Here is a 23,317-nt window from a genome sequence, read left to right as displayed (position 1 = left end):
TAATTGTATCCTGTCTTATTTGTCACTTGTGTCTTGTACTATTGTCACTTTTCATCTTGACTTATCTTGCTTTTTGCCTTATTGTCTGGTGCTGCAATGTCAGGAACTTACACTTTGTGTAATGTGATGTAACAGTAAAACGGGAAACTTGAAACTTGAAACTTGACACAGTTAGGGGGTGGAGTGAAGACACTCTATAAGGCTCTTCGTTTGTACCATACAGACACATCCCCATCACAAACACAGAGAGGAAGAACTGAAACGGTGAGAACCTGGTATTGGAGCTCTTGCAGATTTGATCTTTTTGTTTAGATTTACATTTGTCTGAAACATAGATTATCCTTCTTTGAATGCTACGTATTTAGAATGCTTGTTTTGAGTCATCTTGTGTTTTGTTTGTTGTCTCTGTCCTTTCTGCTTTCATCTGCAATTGTAGACACTTTTCGGAGTCATCTCCCTCGCCTCTTTGAAATGTTTGCCACGGCCACCAAAAGATTTGTGAAGGCTGTTGATGATGAGGGCAGCCTGATGCCTGTGTCCAGTCCAAATGACTCAGAAAAACTGAACCTACTCTCGCTGGTTGTCAAGCAGAAGGATGGCTGGTTTGGGAAGAAAACCAAATACGTGTATACTGACTTTACCCTTAATGATGTGCTTGCTGGAGACACACCCCTCACCCCAGGTAAATTCCAGACTAGTACATCATCAGTTAAATAATAGGTTACACATACTACACCTGATTACATTGTCTCTGTAACAAGCAATTTCTCTTAATGTGTTTGTTGTGAAAGATCTGAATTTTTTTTCTCCTACAGCTGTTGATAAGAAGGAATTCGTGAAGTATTCTGGGAAATATGTTGGCAAGAAAGAAATGAACTTGGGAGGGGAAGGAGATGCCGATCTTGTTCGTTTGAACCTTGACGTGGGAAAAGACCAGTCCTCCACACACCAGTCCACCTTTGGCAGGTTGAAGAAAGAGGAGCTGGATGTGAACAAGTTACTGAACGATTCAAAAAACCAGTGAGTTGCTCTCTTACAGATATGCAGTCATTCAGTAAATCTGCTCAGACACAATGTGACACGGTCAAGTGTTTTGGTCCGCATGTCGGCATCCGATTTAATGTTCTGACTTTCCTTTCGAAAAATGTGAATACATTTCCATGTTGTTGAAAATCAATGACACACATCGCTAGTCAACTAACACAGCTTGTTTTGTGAGCCTGCTAACAATGTAAAGTAGTGTTCTAGTTAACTAGGTAGCAGTGAGGATTACTCACCGAATCCGTTGCATTGCAGTATTTTGGCTTGACTAGCGAGTTTGTGTTGAAACGTTGAAATGTATTTCCGTGTTTCAAAATAAAAGTCTGAACATTTTGATTGGTTGCCGATATGCGGACCAAAACACTAGACCGTGTCACCAATGTTCAACGGTGTAGCAGTACCTGGAGTTGGGCGCTGCCTGCGGGGTGTCTTACAGAGGCTCAGTCACAGACGAGGCCCCCCCTAGCTGTGAAATGTATGTGGTCTATCTCTATCTCTCCTGCAGGGCTCTAGACATGTCACACTGTCTGATCAAGCAGATCCGGGAGAAGTCTGGAGATGTGCTTGGGGTGGTGAAGGAGAGGATTTTGACAATCAATCCAAGCTCTATTTTAGAGAAAGCGGAGCAGAGTGTCCACATGGGTGCTGATCTGGGAATCCCTGCACTCCCGGTAGGAGAAACAACACATGACTGTGACCATACAGTTTACCACAGTCTACCACAGTTTACCACAGTTTACCACAGTCTACCACAGTTTACCACAGTCTACCACAGTTTACCACAGTTTACCACAGTCTACCACAGTTTACCACAGTTTACCACAGTCTACCACAGTTTACCACAGTTTACCACAGTCTACCACAGTTTACCACAGTTTACCACAGTCTACCACAGTTTACCACAGTTTACCACAGTCTACCACAGTTTACCACAGTTTACCACAGTTTACCACAGTCTACCACAGTTTACCACAGTCTACCACAGTTTACCACAGTTTACCACAGTTTACCACAGTTTACCACAGTTTACCACAGTTTACCACAGTCTACCACAGTTTACCACAGTTTACCACAGTTTACCACAGTCTACCACAGTTTACCACAGTTTACCACAGTCTACCACAGTTTTCCACAGTTTACCACAGTTTACCACAGTTTACCACAGTTTACCATAGTCTACCACAGTCTACCACAGTTTACCACAGTTTACCACAGTTTACCACAGTTTACCACAGTCTACCACAGTCTACCACAGTTTACCACAGTTTACCACAGTTTACCACAGTTTACCACAGTCTACCACAGTTTACCACAGTCTACCACAGTTTACCACAGTTTACCACAGTCTACCACAGTCTACCACAGTTTACCACAGTTTACCACAGTTTACCACAGTCTACCACAGTTTACCACAGTTTACCACAGTTTACCACAGTTTACCACAGTCTACCACAGTTTACCACAGTTTACCACAGTTTACCACAGTCTACCACAGTTTACCACAGTTTACCACAGTCTACCACAGTTTACCACAGTTTACCACAGTTTACCACAGTCTACCACAGTCTACCACAGTTTACCACAGTTTACCACAGTCTACCACAGTCTACCACAGTTTACCACAGTTTACCACAGTTTACCACAGTTTACCACAGTCTACCACAGTTTACCACAGTTTACCACAGTCTACCACAGTTTACCACAGTTTACCACAGTTTACCACAGTTTACCACAGTCTACCACAGTTTACCACAGTTTACCACAGTTTACCACAGTTTACCACAGTCTACCACAGTTTACCACAGTCTACCACAGTTTACCACAGTTTACCACAGTTTACCACAGTCTACCACAGTCTACCACAGTTTACCACAGTTTACCACAGTCTACCACAGTCTACCACAGTTTACCACAGTTTACCACAGTTTACCACAGTTTACCACAGTCTACCACAGTTTACCACAGTTTACCACAGTTTACCACAGTCTACCACAGTTTACCACAGTCTACCACAGTTTACCACAGTCTACCACAGTTTACCACAGTTTACCACAGTCTACCACAGTCTACCACAGTTTACCACAGTTTACCACAGTCTACCACAGTCTACCACAGTTTACCACAGTCTACCACAGTCTACCACAGTCTACCACAGTTTACCACAGTCTACCACAGTTTACCACAGTTTACCACAGTCTACCACAGTTTACCACAGTTTACCACAGTTTACCACAGTCTACCACAGTTTACCACAGTTTACCACAGTTTACCACAGTCTACCACAGTCTACCACAGTTTACCACAGTTTACCACAGTCTACCACAGTCTACCACAGTTTACCACAGTCTACCACAGTTTACCACAGTTTACCACAGTTTACCACAGTCTACCACAGTCTACCACAGTTTACCACAGTCTACCACAGTTTACCACAGTTTACCACAGTCTACCACAGTTTACCACAGTTTACCACAGTCTACCACAGTCTACCACAGTTTACCACAGTTTACCACAGTCTACCACAGTTTACCACAGTTTACCACAGTCTACCACAGTTTACCACAGTTTACCACAGTCTACCACAGTTTACCACAGTTTACCACAGTTTACCACAGTCTACCACAGTTTACCACAGTTTACCAAAGTTTACCACAGTTTACCACAGTTTACCACAGTCTACCACAGTTTACCACAGTTTACCACAGTTTACCACAGTTTACCACAGTTTACCACAGTCTACCACAGTTTACCACAGTTTACCACAGTCTACCACAGTCTACCACAGTTTACCACAGTTTACCACAGTTTACCACAGTTTACCACAGTCTACCACAGTTTACCACAGTTTACCACAGTTTACCACAGTTTACCACAGTCTACCACAGTTTACCACAGTTTACCACAGTTTACCACAGTCTACCACAGTTTTCCACAGTTTACCACAGTTTACCACAGTCTACCACAGTCTACCACAGTCTACCACAGTTTACCACAGTTTACCACAGTTTTCCACAGTTTACCACAGTTTACCACAGTTTACCACAGTTTACCACAGTCTACCACAGTTTACCACAGTCTACCACAGTTTACCACAGTTTACCACAGTTTACCACAGTTTACCACAGTTTACCACAGTCTACCACAGTTTACCACAGTCTACCACAGTTTACCACAGTTTACCACAGTTTACCACAGTCTACCACAGTTTACCACAGTTTACCACAGTTTACCACAGTTTACCACAGTTTACCACAGTCTACCACAGTTTTCCACAGTTTACCACAGTTTACCACAGTCTACCACAGTCTACCACAGTTTACCACAGTTTACCACAGTTTACCACAGTTTATCACAGTTTACCACAGTTTACCACAGTTTACCACAGTTTACCACAGTTTACCACAGTCTACCACAGTTTTCCACAGTTTACCACAGTTTACCACAGTTTACCACAGTTTACCACAGTCTACCACAGTTTACCACAGTTTACCACAGTTTACCACAGTTTACCACAGTTTACCACAGTTTACCACAGTCTACCACAGTTTTCCACAGTTTACCACAGTTTACCACAGTTTACCACAGTTTACCACAGTCTACCACAGTTTTCCACAGTTTACCACAGTTTACCACAGTCTACCACAGTTTACCACAGTCTACCACAGTTTACCACAGTTTACCACAGTTTACCACAGTTTACCACAGTCTACCACAGTTTACCACAGTCTACCACAGTTTACCACAGTCTACCACAGTTTTCCACAGTTTACCACAGTTTACCACAGTTTACCACAGTTTACCACAGTTTACCACAGTCTACCACAGTTTTCCACAGTTTACCACAGTTTACCACAGTTTACCACAGTTTACCACAGTTTACCACAGTCTACCACAGTTTTCCACAGTTTACCACAGTTTACCACAGTCTACCACAGTTTACCACAGTTTACCACAGTTTACCACAGTTTACCACAGTTTACCACAGTCTACCACAGTTTACCACAGTTTACCACAGTTTACCACAGTCTACCACAGTCTATCACAGTTTACCACAGTTTACCACAGTTTACCACAGTCTACCACAGTTTACCACAGTCTACCACAGTTTACCACAGTTTACCACAGTTTACCACAGTTTACCACAGTTTACCACAGTCTACCACAGTCTATCACAGTTTACCACAGTTTACCACAGTTTACCACAGTTTACCACAGTTTACCACAGTTTACCACAGTCTACCACAGTTTACCACAGTTTACCACAGTTTACCACAGTCTACCACAGTTTACCACAGTTTACCACAGTTTACCACAGTTTACCACAGTCTACCACAGTCTACCACAGTCTACCACAGTTTACCACAGTTTACCACAGTTTACCACAGTCTACCACAGTTTACCACAGTCTACCACAGTTTACCACAGTCTACCACAGTTTACCACAGTTTACCACAGTTTACCACAGTCTACCACAGTTTACCACAGTTTACCACAGTTTACCACAGTCTACCACAGTTTACCACAGTCTACCACAGTCTACCACAGTTTACCACAGTTTACCACAGTTTACCACAGTTTACCACAGTTTACCACAGTCTACCACAGTTTACCACAGTTTACCACAGTTTACCACAGTTTACCACAGTTTACCACAGTCTACCACAGTCTACCACAGTTTACCACAGTTTACCACAGTTTACCACAGTTTACCACAGTCTACCACAGTCTACCACAGTTTACCACAGTTTACCACAGTTTACCACAGTTTACCACAGTCTACCACAGTTTACCACAGTTTACCACAGTTTACCACAGTTTACCACAGTCTACCACAGTTTACCACAGTTTACCACAGTTTACCACAGTTTTCCACAGTTTTCCACAGTTTACCACAGTTTACCACAGTTTACCACAGTTTACCACAGTTTACCACAGTCTACCACAGTCTACCACAGTTTACCACAGTTTACCACAGTTTACCACAGTTTACCACAGTCTACCACAGTTTACCACAGTCTACCACAGTTTACCACAGTTTACCACAGTTTACCACAGTTTACCACAGTCTACCACAGTTTACCACAGTTTACCACAGTTTACCACAGTTTACCACAGTTTACCACAGTTTACCACAGTCTACCACAGTCTACCACAGTTTACCACAGTCTACCACAGTCTACCACAGTTTACCACAGTTTACCACAGTCTACCACAGTTTACCACAGTTTACCACAGTCTACCACAGTTTACCACAGTTTACCACAGTTTACCACAGTCTACCACAGTTTACCACAGTTTACCACAGTTTACCACAGTTTACCACAGTCTACCACAGTTTACCACAGTTTACCACAGTCTACCACAGTCTACCACCAAGAGCTTTGAGTTGCATTTCATGTACGAAAGGCGATATATAAATAAAGCTTTACTTACTTACTTACTTTGAACATCAGATTTTTGAAAGTGAACTATCCCTAAAACCCTGCTCACTGTAGGGTTTTAGTCGTTAAGTTGTTAAGTCACTGTAATCTGCACTACTAAACTAAACTATTCGATTGTTCCACAGAGACCTATAAAGGCGGCTGTTAAAGGGAATGTCGCTAAAGAGATAGACAGCCAGGCGGCGCTGGAGATTGCTGCTCAAACTGTCATTGCCTACAGCGTTATTGAGATCATGGTCCAACCCGATGGAAAATATGGTGAGGGAGTGTATGGGTAATCAGATACCTTTCAACCCCACCTTTCTCTCATTAGTTCATCCAGAAACACACTGGTGGAAAAACAACCGTTATTTCATAACTAAGGAATGTCTGAGTACCGTTCTGTCCCACTCTCCATCATCCTACAGCCACTGAGCATTTCTTTTCTACAAACACCCCCCCTGGGCCCCATAGCCTTTAATCATCAATACTTCTCTGTGTTGCTAGGAATATTTATTATAGTTCTTGGGTATGGAAATGCATCTACATTTACATTTTGGGCATTTAGCAGACGCCTTATTCCAAAGCGACTTACAATCAATACATTTGAATACTAAGCAAGTGAATCATCAATCCACCAGTCGTAGCAGGAAGAGTAATCCAGCTCAGGCCCGGGGCCATTGATAGAAGGAAAAACCTTCTTCTATCACCTTCTTCAGGAGAGAGAAACAGTACAAGGGGGCAATAGAAGTTTTTAGGGACACAGTAGAGGGGAAAGCGGGTGTCTTCAGGAGACGCAGTGCTGGGGGGCAGTAGTTGTCTCAGGAGGAGCATCTAACCAACCATCCTCTTGGTCCAGTGCACAGCTAGCTGTGATTTAACTCCCTCAGTGGACACAGACACTGTGCTGTTGTGTGACTGCTTATGGCTTGGTCTGCTTCTGTCCATAGAGCTGTGTCTCCTTTCTAAATCTGGTGGGTTTGAAAAGGGTACCACTCCAAGTTCCACTCCAGTTTCCTCTCCAAGTTCCACTCCCTCCATTATTTTCGTGGGACCTACAGGCAGTCTGAGTGAGCATTACCAGCGACTGTCAGCCCTGCCGACATCCACACGCTCATCTCTGTTCCAGCTCCTTAGGACAACCATGGAGAACAGACTGGCCATCACTGTGCTGGAGAACATGGTGAGTGGGGACATACAGAAACAAAACCTGGTGCAGTGCAGGTATACTGACTTAAAACCTATTAGCACAGGACTAGTATTATCTGGGGACCTCATGTGATTTTGAAATTACCCCCCCCCCCCCATGTCTGTGTTTCATGTGGCGCATTCCCACGGGATACACAAAGTCTGTATTTTACTCAAATTTACTGACCTTATCCCACAGATATGATGTCAAGGCTCTGTTTAACAAAGATATGCAACAAGGTATATAATAATATCTATTATACATAATAGATATGTAACAAGCCATGCATGTCACCCATCTCATCATCTTTCGAGATTTCGTTCTGGCTTTGAGCTTGCTCATAATTTCGACCACAGCAGAAAAAACATGGCAGAAAAAATCTCAGAGATGCCACTTCACACAGGACTAATATTATCACAGCAATAAGGTAGGTAATTTGCCGTGACAATTTTACTTTTAGAAATTACGGACATGGCAGATTCGCACGGGATTAAGATCACAGATGACCTCCGCAATTATTACAAATTACTAGAGGTCCCCAGATAATACTAGACCCATGCGAGTATCTCACCCCTGAAAAGACTCACACCTACTGCCCCAAGGCTGAAAGCTTGATCATGTTACGAGAATGAAGCTATACTGTACGTCTCACCATTATGACCTCCTGTCATGATAGGCAGCCTCCCTAAAGCCCAGTTCACATCTAGGATTCGCAACGCAACAGGTCAGTTTTATTTTATTTTTTTTAAATTTGTTTTTCAGATTTTATCCCCTTTTCACCCAATTTGGTAGCCAATTTAACCCAACTTAGCATCCAATTATCCCCTGCCTATTGCGAAGGATCCGCCGCCCGACCCCGTGGCCGGCAGTCCCAGAGGAGGACGCCAGGCAGACTAGGCTGACTGGCTCCTCGAGCCCAGTACCGTTACTCCAGCACCAGACGGGGGCGGTGTTGCGCGACGGATCCTAGTCCAGAAATACTCCTATCCCACCCTCGGAAGCGGCCGGCCAATATGCCGCTTCCCGTGTGCCTCGGCCATATCTGGATCTGGCGAGCCGGGATACGAACCCCGGCCCCGGTGGGCAGCATGCACTAGCGGCCAGTGCTTAGACCGCTACACCACCGCGGGGCCACAGGTCAGTTTTATAACGTTGCAGAGAAAAAACTTGCCAGACATTCCAAAGAATCTGACATTCTGCTGAGACGTGACAAGTCAAAACGCTGGCAATGCCTTGCAACTGCCGTCGCAGGGCCACAGGGTCATTTTGACGTGCAGATGTGAACTGGTCCTAATACAGATCTGAGATCTCTCTCTCTGTCATATCCATGTCACAGCTGAGTCAGATGCGTGCCGGTGAGAAGCCTGACCTGGGTGATGTCAAGGAGGCGTCTGTGAGAAAGACAGTCAAGGCCATACTGGATCTTCTACGTCAGTCAGAAGAGTCCCTTGTCAGCACCACTCACCTCATTGTCAGTGCCATGGATGGTAAAACTTCAATTCTAGAAAATATTTTGGACCCTGACAAATGTATTTCTTTAATCCTGTAGGAGCTTTCATACCAAACGTGTATGTTTCTTTGTAGAAATGACAGATGAGGGTATTACTGTGTTGGGATCCTGCTGCAGTCCTCCTCCAGTCCTCCAGGCCCTGCAGCTCCTGGTGAGTTCAGACATGATTAGCCTACAGCACCAGGGTTCTTTAATGTTGTTGGTGTACGTTGACTTGGTATCCGTGTGTGGTCTCCAGGTGCAGAGTGTGACAGACAGTAGGGAGTCCTCTCTGAAAGATGCAGGTCTGGCTCCTCTGGCTGATAAGAAGGTGTATGAGAGGGTAGAGCGTCTCTTTGCCTCCTCAGATGTGACTCTGAAGAGACAGGAGGACACACTGCAGACAGAGATTGGCAAGACATCTGGAAACCTTCCTCTTGTCATGTGTATCACTGTGAAAGGCCTGGCCTCTTTAAGTTAGGCCACCTACTGATTGAGAGAGAGAGAGAGAGAGAGAGAGAGAGAGAGAGAGAGAGAGAGAGAGAGAGAGAGAGAGAGAGAGAGAGAGAGAGAGAGAGAGAGAGAGAGAGAGAGAGAGAGAGAGAGAGAGTGAGTGAGTAAGGCCTTTGTAAAAGCCTTAGCAACATGATATGTGACATTTTAATGTGAGATTCATTTTATATTTGAGATTGACATATGAAATGAATTGCCTGTTGTATTCATTGTGCACCCTTTTCTAAAGAGACTATAAACTTGTGTCAACATTGTGTTAACATTTGAAACTTTGAGAGCAACGTCTTTTGTCGCAGTGTGCTATGTAAACATTTTAAATAAATGATAAGTTTCAAACAGTATGTTGGCCGACTGAATACTGTTCTAAATATGTTGTTGAAATGTGTTTGTGTGGTTTGAAAATGTTAAATGTTTGAAAGCCTGCTATCACATCTGGAAATTGGCATAAGGATAGAGCTTTCTTCTGAGAGATTAGCCGATTTGAAAACACAATTAAAAAAGGACTCACGGTTCATCTCACCATACACCAGTGTTTCTCAAAGTGTGGGGCGCGCCCCCCAAAAAGCACTGTGGCGAACGTTACGCCTGTTTATGTATTGTAGCTAGCTAGCGAACCAGGGGCCTATTCCACGTATCGTGATTAAATCAGATCCGGGCGATAATTTCAGCTTGCGTTCCGTTCCATCAATGTGGCTCAAATAATTCGCTGCTTGGTTGCTATGCAACCAATCCTTCTGAGCAAACCTGGTAGCGAGCAGGTTTACAGGCTGGTTTAGGTAATACGTGCATCAAAAATGTCTCACAGGCGGAAACTACACCCCGAACGACAGTTCCGTCAAGTGTCTTTTAGGAAATATTAGTTCCCACTTTTTACGAGATAGATAGATAGTTTGACTGTGTGATAGATAACTTGATATTTTGAAAGTGTGATAGATAGATAAATAGATAAATAAAAAAGTGTAAAAAATAAATAAATAGGTATGTCTATCAACTTGCATTGCTGCCATCACAGTGGTGTGTTTGGCGCATGGGTTTAGGCAGCCAGCTAGAGGTCTGAGGGTTGCCGGTTCAATACTTTTAATTTAATTTAATGTTGTTGGTTTTTTACATTTAACCGAAGCCTTCATGCAAATCGATTTACAATATCTCATCTATCCATCAGTAATCATAAGAAAAAATAATCTATGCCAAATCCATTGTCCAGTTAGAAGAACATAACTTACTACTCAGAAAGGCTTCAACCACCATTGTAATCATGTCAGTTCTTGTAAATTAGCCTACACCATCTTTTTATAGCCTACATACTTTTTTAGATTAGATTTTAGATTAGATTCAGACAACGAAATGCAGTAAAAAGTGTGTCAGAAGAGGGATTTGAACCACCGTCTTAAAATTACAAATTAATACTATGGCAGCGGTAAATACCACTATGCCATCGTGACAATTTGACTATACGTAGCCTGCTGCTGATATCAGCACAGTAATAAAACATTGTTTTTAGACAGTTTCACTCCGTCCAGAGGTGAGTTTCTGTATTCCAACAGAGCAATGTAGGGATCACTCTGGCTTTCCTGTGCTTTCTTTAGCAAGTTCTTCACTGTCTGGATAGCCCTTTCACTTTGTCCATTGGACTGTGGGTATCCAGGACTGGATGTGGAATGTACAAACTCCCAACTCTCTGTGAATCTCCTGAATTCTGCACTTGAGAATTGGGGACCATTGTCTGACCATCACTTTACTGAACTAACTCTTATTCAGGTATCATTCAGGTTCTATGACTGCATCCAATTATGGTAGGGAGCGCCACCTACTGGTTAGGCGTATTAACATATTTCACAATACATCACACTGTGGACGGGTGAAACTAATAATGTTATTAATGAAAATAGTTTATAACTAAGGGACATTTTTATTTGAAAGCCAACCCTTAATATAAAATACAGATATGATATGATTAAAACATATATTTAAAATGTAATTTAATATGTTTCTGGCATTGAGGGCCGGTCCAAATGTGGGGGGTGGCGTGTCCGGCCCGCGGGCTGTAGTTTGGGGACCTCTGTCTTAGAACATCCACACATCTTAGAACATCTTAGAACATCCACACATCTTAGAACATCTACACATCTTAGAACATCTTAGAACATCCACACATCTTAGAACATCTTAGAACATCCACACATCTTAGAACATCCACACATCTTAGAACATCTTAGAACATCCACACATCTTAGAATATCTTAGAACATCCACACATCTTAGAACATCCACACATCTTAGAACATCCACACATCTTAGAGCATCTTAGAACATCCACACATCTTAGAACATCCACACATCTTAGAGCATCTTAGAACATCCACACATCTTAGAACATCTTAGATCATCCACACATCTTAGAACATCTTAGAACATCCACACATCTTAGAACATCTTAGATCATCCACACATCTTAGAACATCTTAGAACATCCACACATCTTGGAACATCCACACATCTTAGAACATCCACACATCTTGGAACATCCACACATCTTAGAACATCTTAGATCATCCACACATCTTGGAACATCCACACATCTTAGAACATCCACACATCTTGGAACATCCACACATCTTAGAACATCCACACATCTTGGAACATCCACATGTCTTAGAACATCTTAGAACATCCACACATCTTAGAACATCCACACATCTTAGATCATCCACACATCTTGGAACATCCACACATCTTGGAACATCCACACATCTTGGAACATCCACACATCTTAGAACATCCACACATCTTAGATCATCCACACATCTTAGAACATCCACACATCTTAGAACATCCACACATCTTAGAACATCTTAGAACATCCACACATCTTAGATCATCCACACATCTTAGAACATCCACACATCCTAGAACATCTTAGAACATCCACACATCTTAGATCATCCACACATCTTAGAACATCCACACATCTTGGAACATCCACACATCTTAGATCATCCACACATCTTGCTTTCCATGGCAATGAGGCGTACTTATATTACTGATACTCTACATATCAAGTTTCAGGAAGAGAATACAATAATAACAGAAGACAACACGTTTCACCACTATGAGATTTTATTACAGCTCATGGTGCATTAAATATCCAGGCCTGCTAGGCTCTGACAAGGCTCCACCAAGCCATGGGTATGTCTCCTTATGTGAGACCATGGACAACTGTATTTTCTCAACTATGTTTGTGTTTAAAATGTTGTACACATCGTATTGATGGTTGATCACTTTCAGGCAGATTAAAAGTATAGGTCACAGATGTGTATAGATACACACATGGTAGACAAAGAGCAACGTCTACTACTGTTTAAATGAATACAAAAAAAAGTTACTCAAGATTTTAAGGACACATACAGTGCTTCATTATATTAAGAATTATTCACACAAACACACATTTCTAAAACATGTCTGATTAAAACATCATATGTTAGACCAGTAAGGCATCAGATCAGGTGCAGAATAAATATTTGACATGTAGCCTACAATGGTATTACAAGTACCATAATATTTCATCTTAGAGGTAGACAATGTCCAGTGAACATCTGTGAGCAGTGGGACAGGTATGGTAATATAGACTAGTAGCTAGGTTACTGTGGAGCAGCCATTCAAAAACAAAACGGCCTGTAATTCTTTTGCAGTCTTGTGTATCAACAAGGTGCCTCTGGAGGGCGTTAACACCTTAGGACTTTGTTACTGCAGACTGTCTGTGCTCTGTTCTGCATAACTAAACACTACAGGTGACAAACGGTGCACAGTTTGCATAATTCCTCTACATTCAGAAGCTTGCATAAAAATTCTACGCTACTCAAATAAGCATTGACTATTAAGGCCATAAACAGGATAAAACTGAATTTCAAAAATGAAAATAAAATCAGCCACTACTAACAATAAACAATAAACCAACGAGCATGGAATAGTAGAAGGGTATGTGAAAGACTATGGAGCAGCAGGCCTCCCCAGAGCCAGCCTGGGTCACAGTAGAAACATGGCGGTCCCCATGTGTCACCAGCAACACTGAGGTCACCACAGCACCGGCCGGTCCAGTTGGGTAAAGCCTGGGTCCTTCCTCAGGTCCCAGTAGGTATTGTTGCTCACCCAGGTGTCATTCTTCGACTTCCTGTAGACAACACAGAGGCGTATTCTCAGGGATACAAAGAACATTTTGAGGTAAAAAAAAGGCTAAAAGGTGACAAGTTTGCACCCCTGAATTTACCTGAAGAATAGGGGTTCGTGCGTCATGTTGTTCTCCTCCAGGTCGCGGCGTCTGTCTCTCTGCATCTGTTCGATCCTCTGCTTCTGCTCCTCCGCAGACTCCACCTCCCCCTCCTCCAGCAGCCTGAACACACAGACAGAGAGAAGATCAAACACTCAAATGTGTCAAAGGTCAGAGAGAAGTCTTATACTCACATGCACAGACATACAGACAGCCTCTGAGATAGACAGTCATACAGACAGACATACAGCCTCTGAGACAGACAGTCATACAGACAGTCATACAGACTCTGAGACAGACAGACAGCCTCTGAGACAGACAGTCATACAGACAGACATTTAGCCTCTGAGACAGACAGACAGACAAACAGACAGACAGCCTCTGAGACAGACAGTCATACAGACAGACATACAGCCTCTGAGACAGACAGACAGACAGACAGACATACAGCCTCTGAGACAGACAGACAGACAGACAGACAGCCTCTGAGACAGACAGACATACAGACAGACATACAGCTTCTGAGACAGACAGACATACAGACAGCCTTGTCTGAGACAGACAGACAGACAGACAGACAGACAGCCTCTGAGACAGACATACAGACAGACAGACAGCCTCTGAGACAGACAGACAGACAGACAGACAGACAGACAGACAGCCTTGTCTCAGACAGACAGCCTCTGAGACAGACAGACAGACAGACAGACAGACAGCCTCTGAGACAGACAGACAGACAGACATACAGACAGACATACAGACAGACAGCCTCTGAGACATACAGACAGACAGACAGACAGCCTCTGAGACAGACAGAAAGACAGACAGACAGACAGACATACAGACAGACAGACAGCCTCTGAGACAGACAGACAGACAGACAGACAGCCTCTGAGACAGACATACAGACAGACAGACATACAGACAGACAGACATACAGACAGACAGACATACAGACAGACAGACATACAGACAGACAGACAGACAGACAGACAGACAGACAGACAGACAGACTTGTCTGAGACAGACATACAGACAGACATACAGACAGACAGACAGCCTGAGACAGACAGACAGACAGACAGACAGACAGACAGACAGACAGACAGACAGACAGACAGCCTCTGAGACAGACATACAGACAGACATACAGACAGACAGACAGACATACAGACAGACAGACAGAAAGACAGACAGACAGACAGACAGACATACAGACAGACAGACAGACAGACAGACATACAGACAGACAGCCTCTGAGACAGACATACAGACAGACAGACATACAGACAGACATACAGACAGACAGACAGCCTGAGACAGAAAGACAGACAGACAGACAGACAGACAGACAGACAGACAGACAGACAGACAGACAGACAGACAGACAGACAGACAGACATACAGACAGACAGACATACAGACAGACATACAGACAGACAGACAGCCTGAGACAGAAAGACAGACAGACAGACAGACAGACAGACAGACAGACAGACAGACAGACAGACAGACAGACAGACAGACAGACAGACAGACAGACAGACAGACATACAGACAGACATACAGACAGACAGACAGCCTGAGACAGAAAGACAGACAGACAGACATACAGACAGACAGACAGACAGACAGACAGACAGACAGACATACAGACAGACATACAGACAGACAGACAGACAGACAGACAGACAGACAGACAGACAGACAGACAGACAGACAGACATACAGACAGACAGACATACAGACAGACAGACAGACATACAGACAGACAGACAGACAGACAGACAGACAGACAGACAGACAGACAGACATACAGACAGACAGACATACAGACAGACAGACAGACAGACAGACAGACATACATACAGACAGACATACAGACAGACAGACAGCCTGAGACAGAAAGACAGACAGACAGACATACAGACAGACAGACAGACAGACAGACAGACAGACAGACATACAGACAGACAGACATACAGACATACAGACAGACAGACAGACAGACAGACAGACATACAGACAGACAGACATACAGACAGACATACAGACATACAGACATACAGACAGACAGACAGACAGACAGACAGACAGACAGACAGACAGACAGACAGACATACAGACAGACAGACATACAGACAGACAGACATACAGACAGACAGACAGACAGACAGACAGACAGACAGACAGACAGACAGACAGACAGCCTTGTCTGAGCAGCAAACCCTCAGAGTGTCTCCAGGTAACCCATCAGTGTTGATGCAGATTTCCCAAAACACGTTCATATCTTCCCTACTACAGCTTACAACTTCCCTACTACTACAAAAGTCTAGATACATCATTCCTGCAGCGTCAGATTGTCAGACGAGAGCGAAAAATGATTCCGGAAAATTCAATGGTTTCTTGTAAAGGAAGTGTCCTCTCCTCCTCCTCTCACCTCTGGTCCAGGCGTAGCCGGGTGTCTGTGGGGGGCAGCAGCAGCCTCAGCGGGGGGTCCAGCTCGTTCAGCTCCACGGCCAACTTGGTGAAGCCGTAGTACTGCTCGTGGTCGGCCGGCATGACGTCTGCGTGAGCACAATAATAATAATAATAATACATTAGACTTATATAGCGCTTTTCTAGACACTCAAAGACGCTTTACAAACTGAGTAAAGTATACGGCTGTGGCACAGGAGGTAGAGTCGCCGTCTAATGATCACAAGGTTGGCAGATCAGCGGTTCGAGCCCCGGCTGGCCACATGTCGAAGTGTCCTTGGGCAAGACACTGAACCCCAAAATTGCTCCCAGTGAGCAGGCCAGCGCCTTGCATGGCAGCTTGCCGCCATTGGTGTGTGAATGGGTGAATGAGAGGCCGCTTTGGAGCAGCAAAAAAGGCGCTATATAAGTGCAGTCCATTTACCATTTACCATAATTAACGTAGTGCTGGGGACACATGGGAAGGGGAGGGGGAGAGGGTTAACTGGTGAAGGCGAGCTTGAAGAGGTGGGTTTTGACCGCCTGTTTAAATGTTGAGAGGGTGTTGGCCTGGCTGATGTGGTTGGGGAGGGCGTTCCAGAGGGCTGCGGCTGTGGCTGAAAAGGCCCTATCACCCCAGGTCCGGAGCTTGGTCCTGGTGGTCTTGAGGGTGGTTTGGTCGGCAGACCTGAGGCAACGGGAGGGGGTGTGGAGGGGGACGAGGTCGGCAAGGTAGGGCCAGATCGTTGATGGCTTTGTAAGTGGTGAGCAGGATTTTTAAGTGGATCCTGTATTTGACCGGGAGCCAGTGTAGGTTTTGGAGGACAGGGGTGATGTGGTCACAAACAGGAGAGAGAACAGGATGATGATGTCACAAACAGGAGAGAGGACAGGATATGACGTCACAAACAGGACAGAGGACAGGATGATGATGTCACAAACAGGACAGAGGACAGGATATGACGTCACAAACAGGAGAGAGGACAGGATATGACGTCACAAACAGGACAGAGGACAGGATGACGTCACAAACAGGAGAGAGGACAGGATATGACGTCACAGACAGGATATGACGTCACAGACAGGACAGAGGACAGGATATGACGTCACAAACAGGAGAGAGGACAGGATATGACGTCACAAACAGGACAGAGGACAGGATATGACGTCACAAACAGGGGAGAGGACAGGAGGACGTCAGAAAGTGCCAGGATGTTTCTACTCGTGTGGGGAAATGTACAGAAAGCACAACGCTCACACAACAGGTTCTGGGTCGGGCCAGCAGGTGTCAGTGTGCTGGGTTGGGCCCGGGGCAGGTGTCAGTGTGCTGGGTTGGGCCCGGGGCAGGTGTCAGTGTGCTGGGTTGGGCCCGGGGCAGGTGTCAGTGTGCTGGGTTGGGCCAGGGGTCTTACTTGTTCTCCAGATGCAGGTGGCAGAGGGCGGGTCTCCACAGTACACACCCTCGTGCCACTTCCCGAACAGCGTGTGGACGACCTTCCCCTTGTGGTCGGTGACGGTACCCTCCACCTCGTTTACACTCGAGTTCCAGTACTTGGCCTGTTCACAGCAAAGGTCATGCTATAAGTATATATGTGATGAAAGTCTGTATCGTTTGTCTGTCTGTCTGTCTGTCAACATTGCCTGGGTCAAACGTCCAACCTCCCCTACCCCTAACCATCTCCCCTAACCCTGCCAACCCCCTCCCCCACCCTGGACATTGCTGTGTTAATTGTTCCCTGTGCCTGTTCCTTAACTCTGTGTTCTATGCGCTCACGTTATCTGTTGCTTGTTGTTTCTGTGTTTTCTGTTTTCCCATATTGTCAGTGTCTTTGAGCCCCGGAAAAGCGCTTTATAAATACAATGAATTATTATTATTATTATTAAATAAAGTTGTACGTAGTAATGTTCTTACAGACGCTCAGGATTAACGTATATACATGTATATATATTTGATGGCTGTGTTGAACGTTGTATGATAGTTAGCAATTTGATAACCTCATACATACAACAGCCAGCAGGTGGCACTATTGGGTTAGGTGTTAAAGCGGGCCTGCTGGGTCTCATGAGAGGCCCACTGATAGGGCTTACACCATACCTGTCAACATTGGGATTTGAAAATAAGGGATATTTTCCAAAAAATAAGGAAAAATAAGGGATATCCCCCCCCCTGCGCACCCCCGGGTCATCCTCCCCCCCCCCCACCATCCACAAACCATACCTCTTACATTTAGACTGTACACACAGTCAATCCTAACATCACCACTAGACAACCATAGGATACCCCTTACATTTAGACTGTACACACAGTCAATCCTAACATCACCACTAGACAACCATAGGAGACCCCTTACATTTAGACAAGGGTAGACAGTCAATCCTAACATCACCACTAGACAACCATAGGATACCCCTTACATTTAGACAAAGCTATACACTGTCAATCAACCACCTGCTTCAGTGCAACAAGAATTAAGTAGTTCCTACATTAAGTAAGTGACTACAGGTGGTCAGAATCAGATACCTGGTTGAAAGTAAAATACTTTGAACATCCCTGCATGAAAACACAAAAGGGCATCTAAATTCAGCACATTTATTTATACATTACTTGACACCATGATGTCAATGGGAAAAGAGCGGCGCAAAGCTACCAGCGATAATTTCAAAACAGCGATAATCAAGGCTGTGTTCGTAAAAAACGCTCTGGAAATCTGATCACCACTCATGGAATGCCTCTTATCCAATCAAATTACTTGGTCCCTTTATGACGTTGCACCTAGTGTGCGTTCCGGCACTCTCAGAGCAAAATTACGAACGCAGCCCAAGAAACGAGAGGAGACAAGTCAACTCTGACATGGATATAGCGATTGTGCGCATGCGTCTAACGTCTAACAATTAAGTGTTAAATTATATTTTATTATAGATTAAAAATACAGGAGATTTACGGGAAAATATTTAAACGGGAGCACAGCGGGAAAGAAAGGTAAAATACGGGAGAATCCCGGGAAAAACGGGAGGGTTGACAGGTATGGCTTACACACCGGCAGTTCCGAACGCTGGTTCGCGTTCGCGTTCGGAAACCTCCGAACGTTGGCGCTGTCTGGCGAACGAGCCCGCGTTCATACCAGTGTATCATTCGCCAGACAGCGCCAACGTTCGGAGGTTTCCGACCGCGAACGCGAACCGGCGTTCGGAACTGCCGGTGTGAAAGCCCTATGTGAGGACGAGAATGAGCTCCATGTTCTGACCTGCTATCCTTTCAACTCCTCAGACCCTACAACTATAATAATAATAATAATAATAATAATAATAATAATAATAATAATAATAATAATAATACATGTTATTTGTAATGCACTTTACATATGGAAATCTCAAAGTGCTACAGATTAAAAACAAGAAAGTGCTAAGAATAAAAATAAATAAATAAATATACTGATTAGCATTCTTTCCTTTTTTGAAAAATGAGCTTTAAAAACATAGAACACAGGGCGCTTAGGTGGCGTTGTGGATTGGGCGCTGACCATGTACCGCAGGGTTCCCGGTTCGATTCCAGCCGCGGACATGTCCTGCATGTCAGCCCATCTCTCTCTCACCATCCTTCCTGTCATAATCTCTACTATATCTGTCATTAAAAAGAAAAATATGAGTGGGACTGCCCCACTCAGAAGAAAAAAACTTTAAAAAATACAAAAAAACATAGAACACAGAGTGGCTCTCTAGGTAGGAGATGAGTAACACCACATACAGTATAAGGAATATACACTATTCCATGCCATGCCTTACAATGAGCCTGTCCTGATTTCTACTCCCCCCAGCCTCCCCTGGACTCCTACACATGACCTAGTCTCCCCTCCCTCCCCTGGACTCCTACACATGACCTATGGCGCTTTTCCATTGACCGGCTTAGCACGGCTCGGCACGGCTCGCCTCAGCACGCTTTTGAAAAGTTCCGGGTACGAGACGTTTTCCACTATACAGGAACGACCCGGGACTGTAGGAGGAGTTACGTGTCATAAGATTCCCCCCGCTATACAGATCAGCGGGGGGGAAATGCGATAAGAATTATGTCAAAATGCAGCACTATCGTGCACAGATCAGCCTTACAACATGTAACGTTAAGTGACTGTTACTTGCCGCTTTCAGTTCTAGTAGACTAGTTTAGATCTCGCAACCAGGGAAATGCCGACATGTGTTAAAGCCCCGATTCTATTTTTATTTCTCCTGACACGTTGATCACTGTGCTTTTTTTTTTGGTGAACTACCGTAATAAGCCTAAAAACTGTTTTGTTGTTCAACTGTTCAAAAAGTCCAACTTCTCTGCTTTCAGAAACTGTTCGAATTTTTTAGATTGGGCATATAGTTCATGAATTACGATAGTTTGAAGGAACGCTGTAAAATCCTGTCTGCGCTGACAGCTCCGGTTTCGGAGCAAGACGCGAATCTGGCATTAGTCAAATACATGCTCACATCCAGTCATCCGCTCACTGCTCTCCATCAAAAATGGCACATCCATCAATAATATTACATAATAACAACTGCTTAGATTGCTTAGATTGTTTGCGAGATGAACTCTGAGCGAGTATCATGCTTCCTCCATTGAACGGAAAGTCCTATCTATTCCATTCAAAGTGTTTTAGCCTTCCCCCTTTCCACTGGTAATAAGGAATTGGCCATTTATATATACAGCATATGGATGTTACGTGCCTGTTACCTGCCGCTTTCAGTTCTAGTAGTTTAGATCTCGCAACCAGGGAAACGCCGACATATGTTAAAGGGAGCAAGACGCGAATCTACCGGCATTTGACTCATGAGTGAATGGCGAAAATGGCTGGACGGCACAGCTTGGGATTCCATTGAAGTTACAGGGAACTATGTGTGAAAGAGGCTTAAATGTTGAAATAACAGTAATACAATGTTCATTGATAAAATGACATAAGGGATGGAAAGGGGAGATGGCAGTTTTAGAAGGGGGATGATGAAGCGCTGGACTGAGGAACAGCATAGGCACAGCACATTGCCATAATAGCGATTTTTTTTTGTTATGCTTGTTGTAAATAAAAGTTCTATGATGCATTAAAATGACATTAAACTAAGATAATAGTTTATGGTTATCATATTTTTTATCATCATTAATGGTTATCATATTTTGGGCTGGCCCTGTAGTGGAAAAGCGCCACTAGTCTCCCCTCCCTCCCCCCTGACTCCCCTGGACTACTACACATGACCTAGTCTCCCCTCACTTTGATGGAGGACGAGGCACAGGGAGAGCAGTGTGTCTCTCACCTTGACGAAGGTGACTTTGCACTGGCAGGTTTCACTACTGGAGTTCTTGATGGAGATCTCTCCGTAGTGCTCGATCCAGCGCTGGCCACTCAGGATGTTGTGGATGCAGGAGGTCACCTTGTTCCACTCATAGTGGTCTCCAAATCTGCATGGGAGGAGGGGGTAAGTGAGTGTAAGAGATAGTGTTGGCCTGGCCTAGTGGATAGTGAGTTGGACTGGTGGAACAGAAGGTCATGAGTTCAAATCCCACCTGGGAACACCACCACTAGTGTGCCCTTGAGCAAGGCACTTAAGCCCTAAGTTACTCCAGGGAGACTGTCCCTGGAATCTCTCATTGTCTGCTAAATGGTTCAAATGTAAATGTGAGTGATACAGTGAAGGACTCACCCTGGCAGAACCACATGGATGGTACCAACTGGGACGATCTCCATCGACTTCCCCCAGAACTTGTTTTTCCACCTCATGTCTACAGTAAATCACAAGAAGACCCATATAGAGGTTAGCACGTCCAGGTTGGACCACTCTCCAGCTTTAAGCCCAGGCTTTCTTGAACGACTATGTTTTTCTTTTTTTACCGACCATGTTTTTTTTTTTTTACCTACCTTGCCAAAAAATAAAGTTTTTAGAGTCAGCATGACATGCTGATATAGGGGGATGATGGCTGACCTGAAGATAAAAAGAGAAATTAGGGGGGAAAAATGGAACAATTGCAAACTTGTACTTGGATGGGTGAAACTATGTGAACGCTTCCATGTAACGTGTGTGGATCCATACCTGTTCTGCCACGAAGCGGAGGCCCTTGTCAGGTCGGTCACACTCGTAGGTCTCTCCCAAGACAGGGTTGAAGGGCTTTCCCCCTGCTCTGTGGTAGCTGGATGCATACCCCGAGACTGCAAATGTGGCTATGTACACCTACAGACATTTAAACCTCACTTCAGTTCATTATATCTCATTCCAATCATCAAACATCACTCATAATGCCATCAGTAACACTGACACTCATAATGCTATCAGTAACACTTGAGCAGAATAACTAAACTGATATAAGGTCAACACAGAAGGTCCAGACAGAAATTAGAAAATGAAAGACTCATGATTCATGGAGAGTGCATACTAGAACACATTAGCTCGCAACCACTTTGGTTACTGGGGCTGTGGCAAATTGGCCGTTCGATAAGCTTCTTTCTAAACCAATCACTGCTGGCGAGAAAGCCCTTTTTCGATTTCCTGTGAGGCTATAACTTCCTCTGCATTTGAGTGGAGAGTGGCTGAGAGGTTCCCGTCTGAACGAACCTCTACATAGCCCACGCTGGGGGAAAAAAAGACTACTCATATGTCAACATCGGATCAACTCTCCACATCGCTAATGCCAAACGCCACATTAGCACGCCATTCACACAACAGATGACAGGCGAGGCCTGTCCTGTCTACACTTCCACACGTCAAGACAAAAACAAACACAACAAATCCCCCCATGAACAGAACAGGATCATATGGAGGACAATGAATGTAGGACATTGTGGAACGCAAACAGGACGGAGGACGGAGGATGGAGAGCTTGGTTTGAAACAGGGAGTTTCTTTAACAGACGACCCCTTTAACAGTCGACTTTTACTGGTCTGGGGAACTGGAGATCTTGCTCACAGCTTTATTCTGAAGGA

At 44.3% G+C, this 23,317-nt stretch overlaps 2 protein-coding genes across 2 annotated transcripts in view; one reads left to right on the top strand and one right to left on the bottom strand.

Annotated features, from left to right (window-relative positions):
• Positions 1 to 471: 471 nt before the first annotated feature.
• LOC308166895 (gasdermin-E-like) lies at positions 472 to 9,620 on the top strand (the record flags this gene model as incomplete). Its single annotated transcript, XM_080541220.1, has 8 exons — positions 472 to 682; positions 816 to 1,020; positions 1,547 to 1,712; positions 6,608 to 6,740; positions 7,523 to 7,644; positions 8,987 to 9,137; positions 9,235 to 9,311; positions 9,399 to 9,620. 8 exons carry the CDS (start codon positions 472 to 474, stop codon positions 9,618 to 9,620), a joined length of 1,287 nt encoding a protein of 428 aa, XP_080397346.1.
• A 4,103-nt stretch (positions 9,621 to 13,723) lies between these two features.
• osbpl3b (oxysterol binding protein-like 3b) overlaps positions 13,724 to 23,317 on the bottom strand; it is a gene marked incomplete at both ends in the record, with an annotated part of 34,109 nt that continues 24,515 nt past the window's right edge. The window contains 8 exons of the mRNA XM_080540427.1: positions 13,724 to 13,820; positions 13,917 to 14,039; positions 16,357 to 16,483; positions 17,786 to 17,930; positions 21,657 to 21,801; positions 22,044 to 22,122; positions 22,259 to 22,322; positions 22,431 to 22,568. Coding sequence (XP_080396553.1) covers positions 13,724 to 13,820; positions 13,917 to 14,039; positions 16,357 to 16,483; positions 17,786 to 17,930; positions 21,657 to 21,801; positions 22,044 to 22,122; positions 22,259 to 22,322; positions 22,431 to 22,568 — 918 coding nt within the window. The remainder of the gene's footprint in view (positions 13,821 to 13,916; positions 14,040 to 16,356; positions 16,484 to 17,785; positions 17,931 to 21,656; positions 21,802 to 22,043; positions 22,123 to 22,258; positions 22,323 to 22,430; positions 22,569 to 23,317) is intronic.

Source organism: Nansenia antarctica (assembly GCF_963989245.1).
Source record: "Nansenia antarctica genome assembly, chromosome: 10".
Classification (NCBI taxonomy): Eukaryota; Metazoa; Chordata; class Actinopteri; order Argentiniformes; family Microstomatidae; genus Nansenia; species Nansenia antarctica.
The sequence above is the reverse complement of the archived record's forward strand: the minus strand, read 5'-3'. Positions and strand labels throughout refer to the sequence as shown.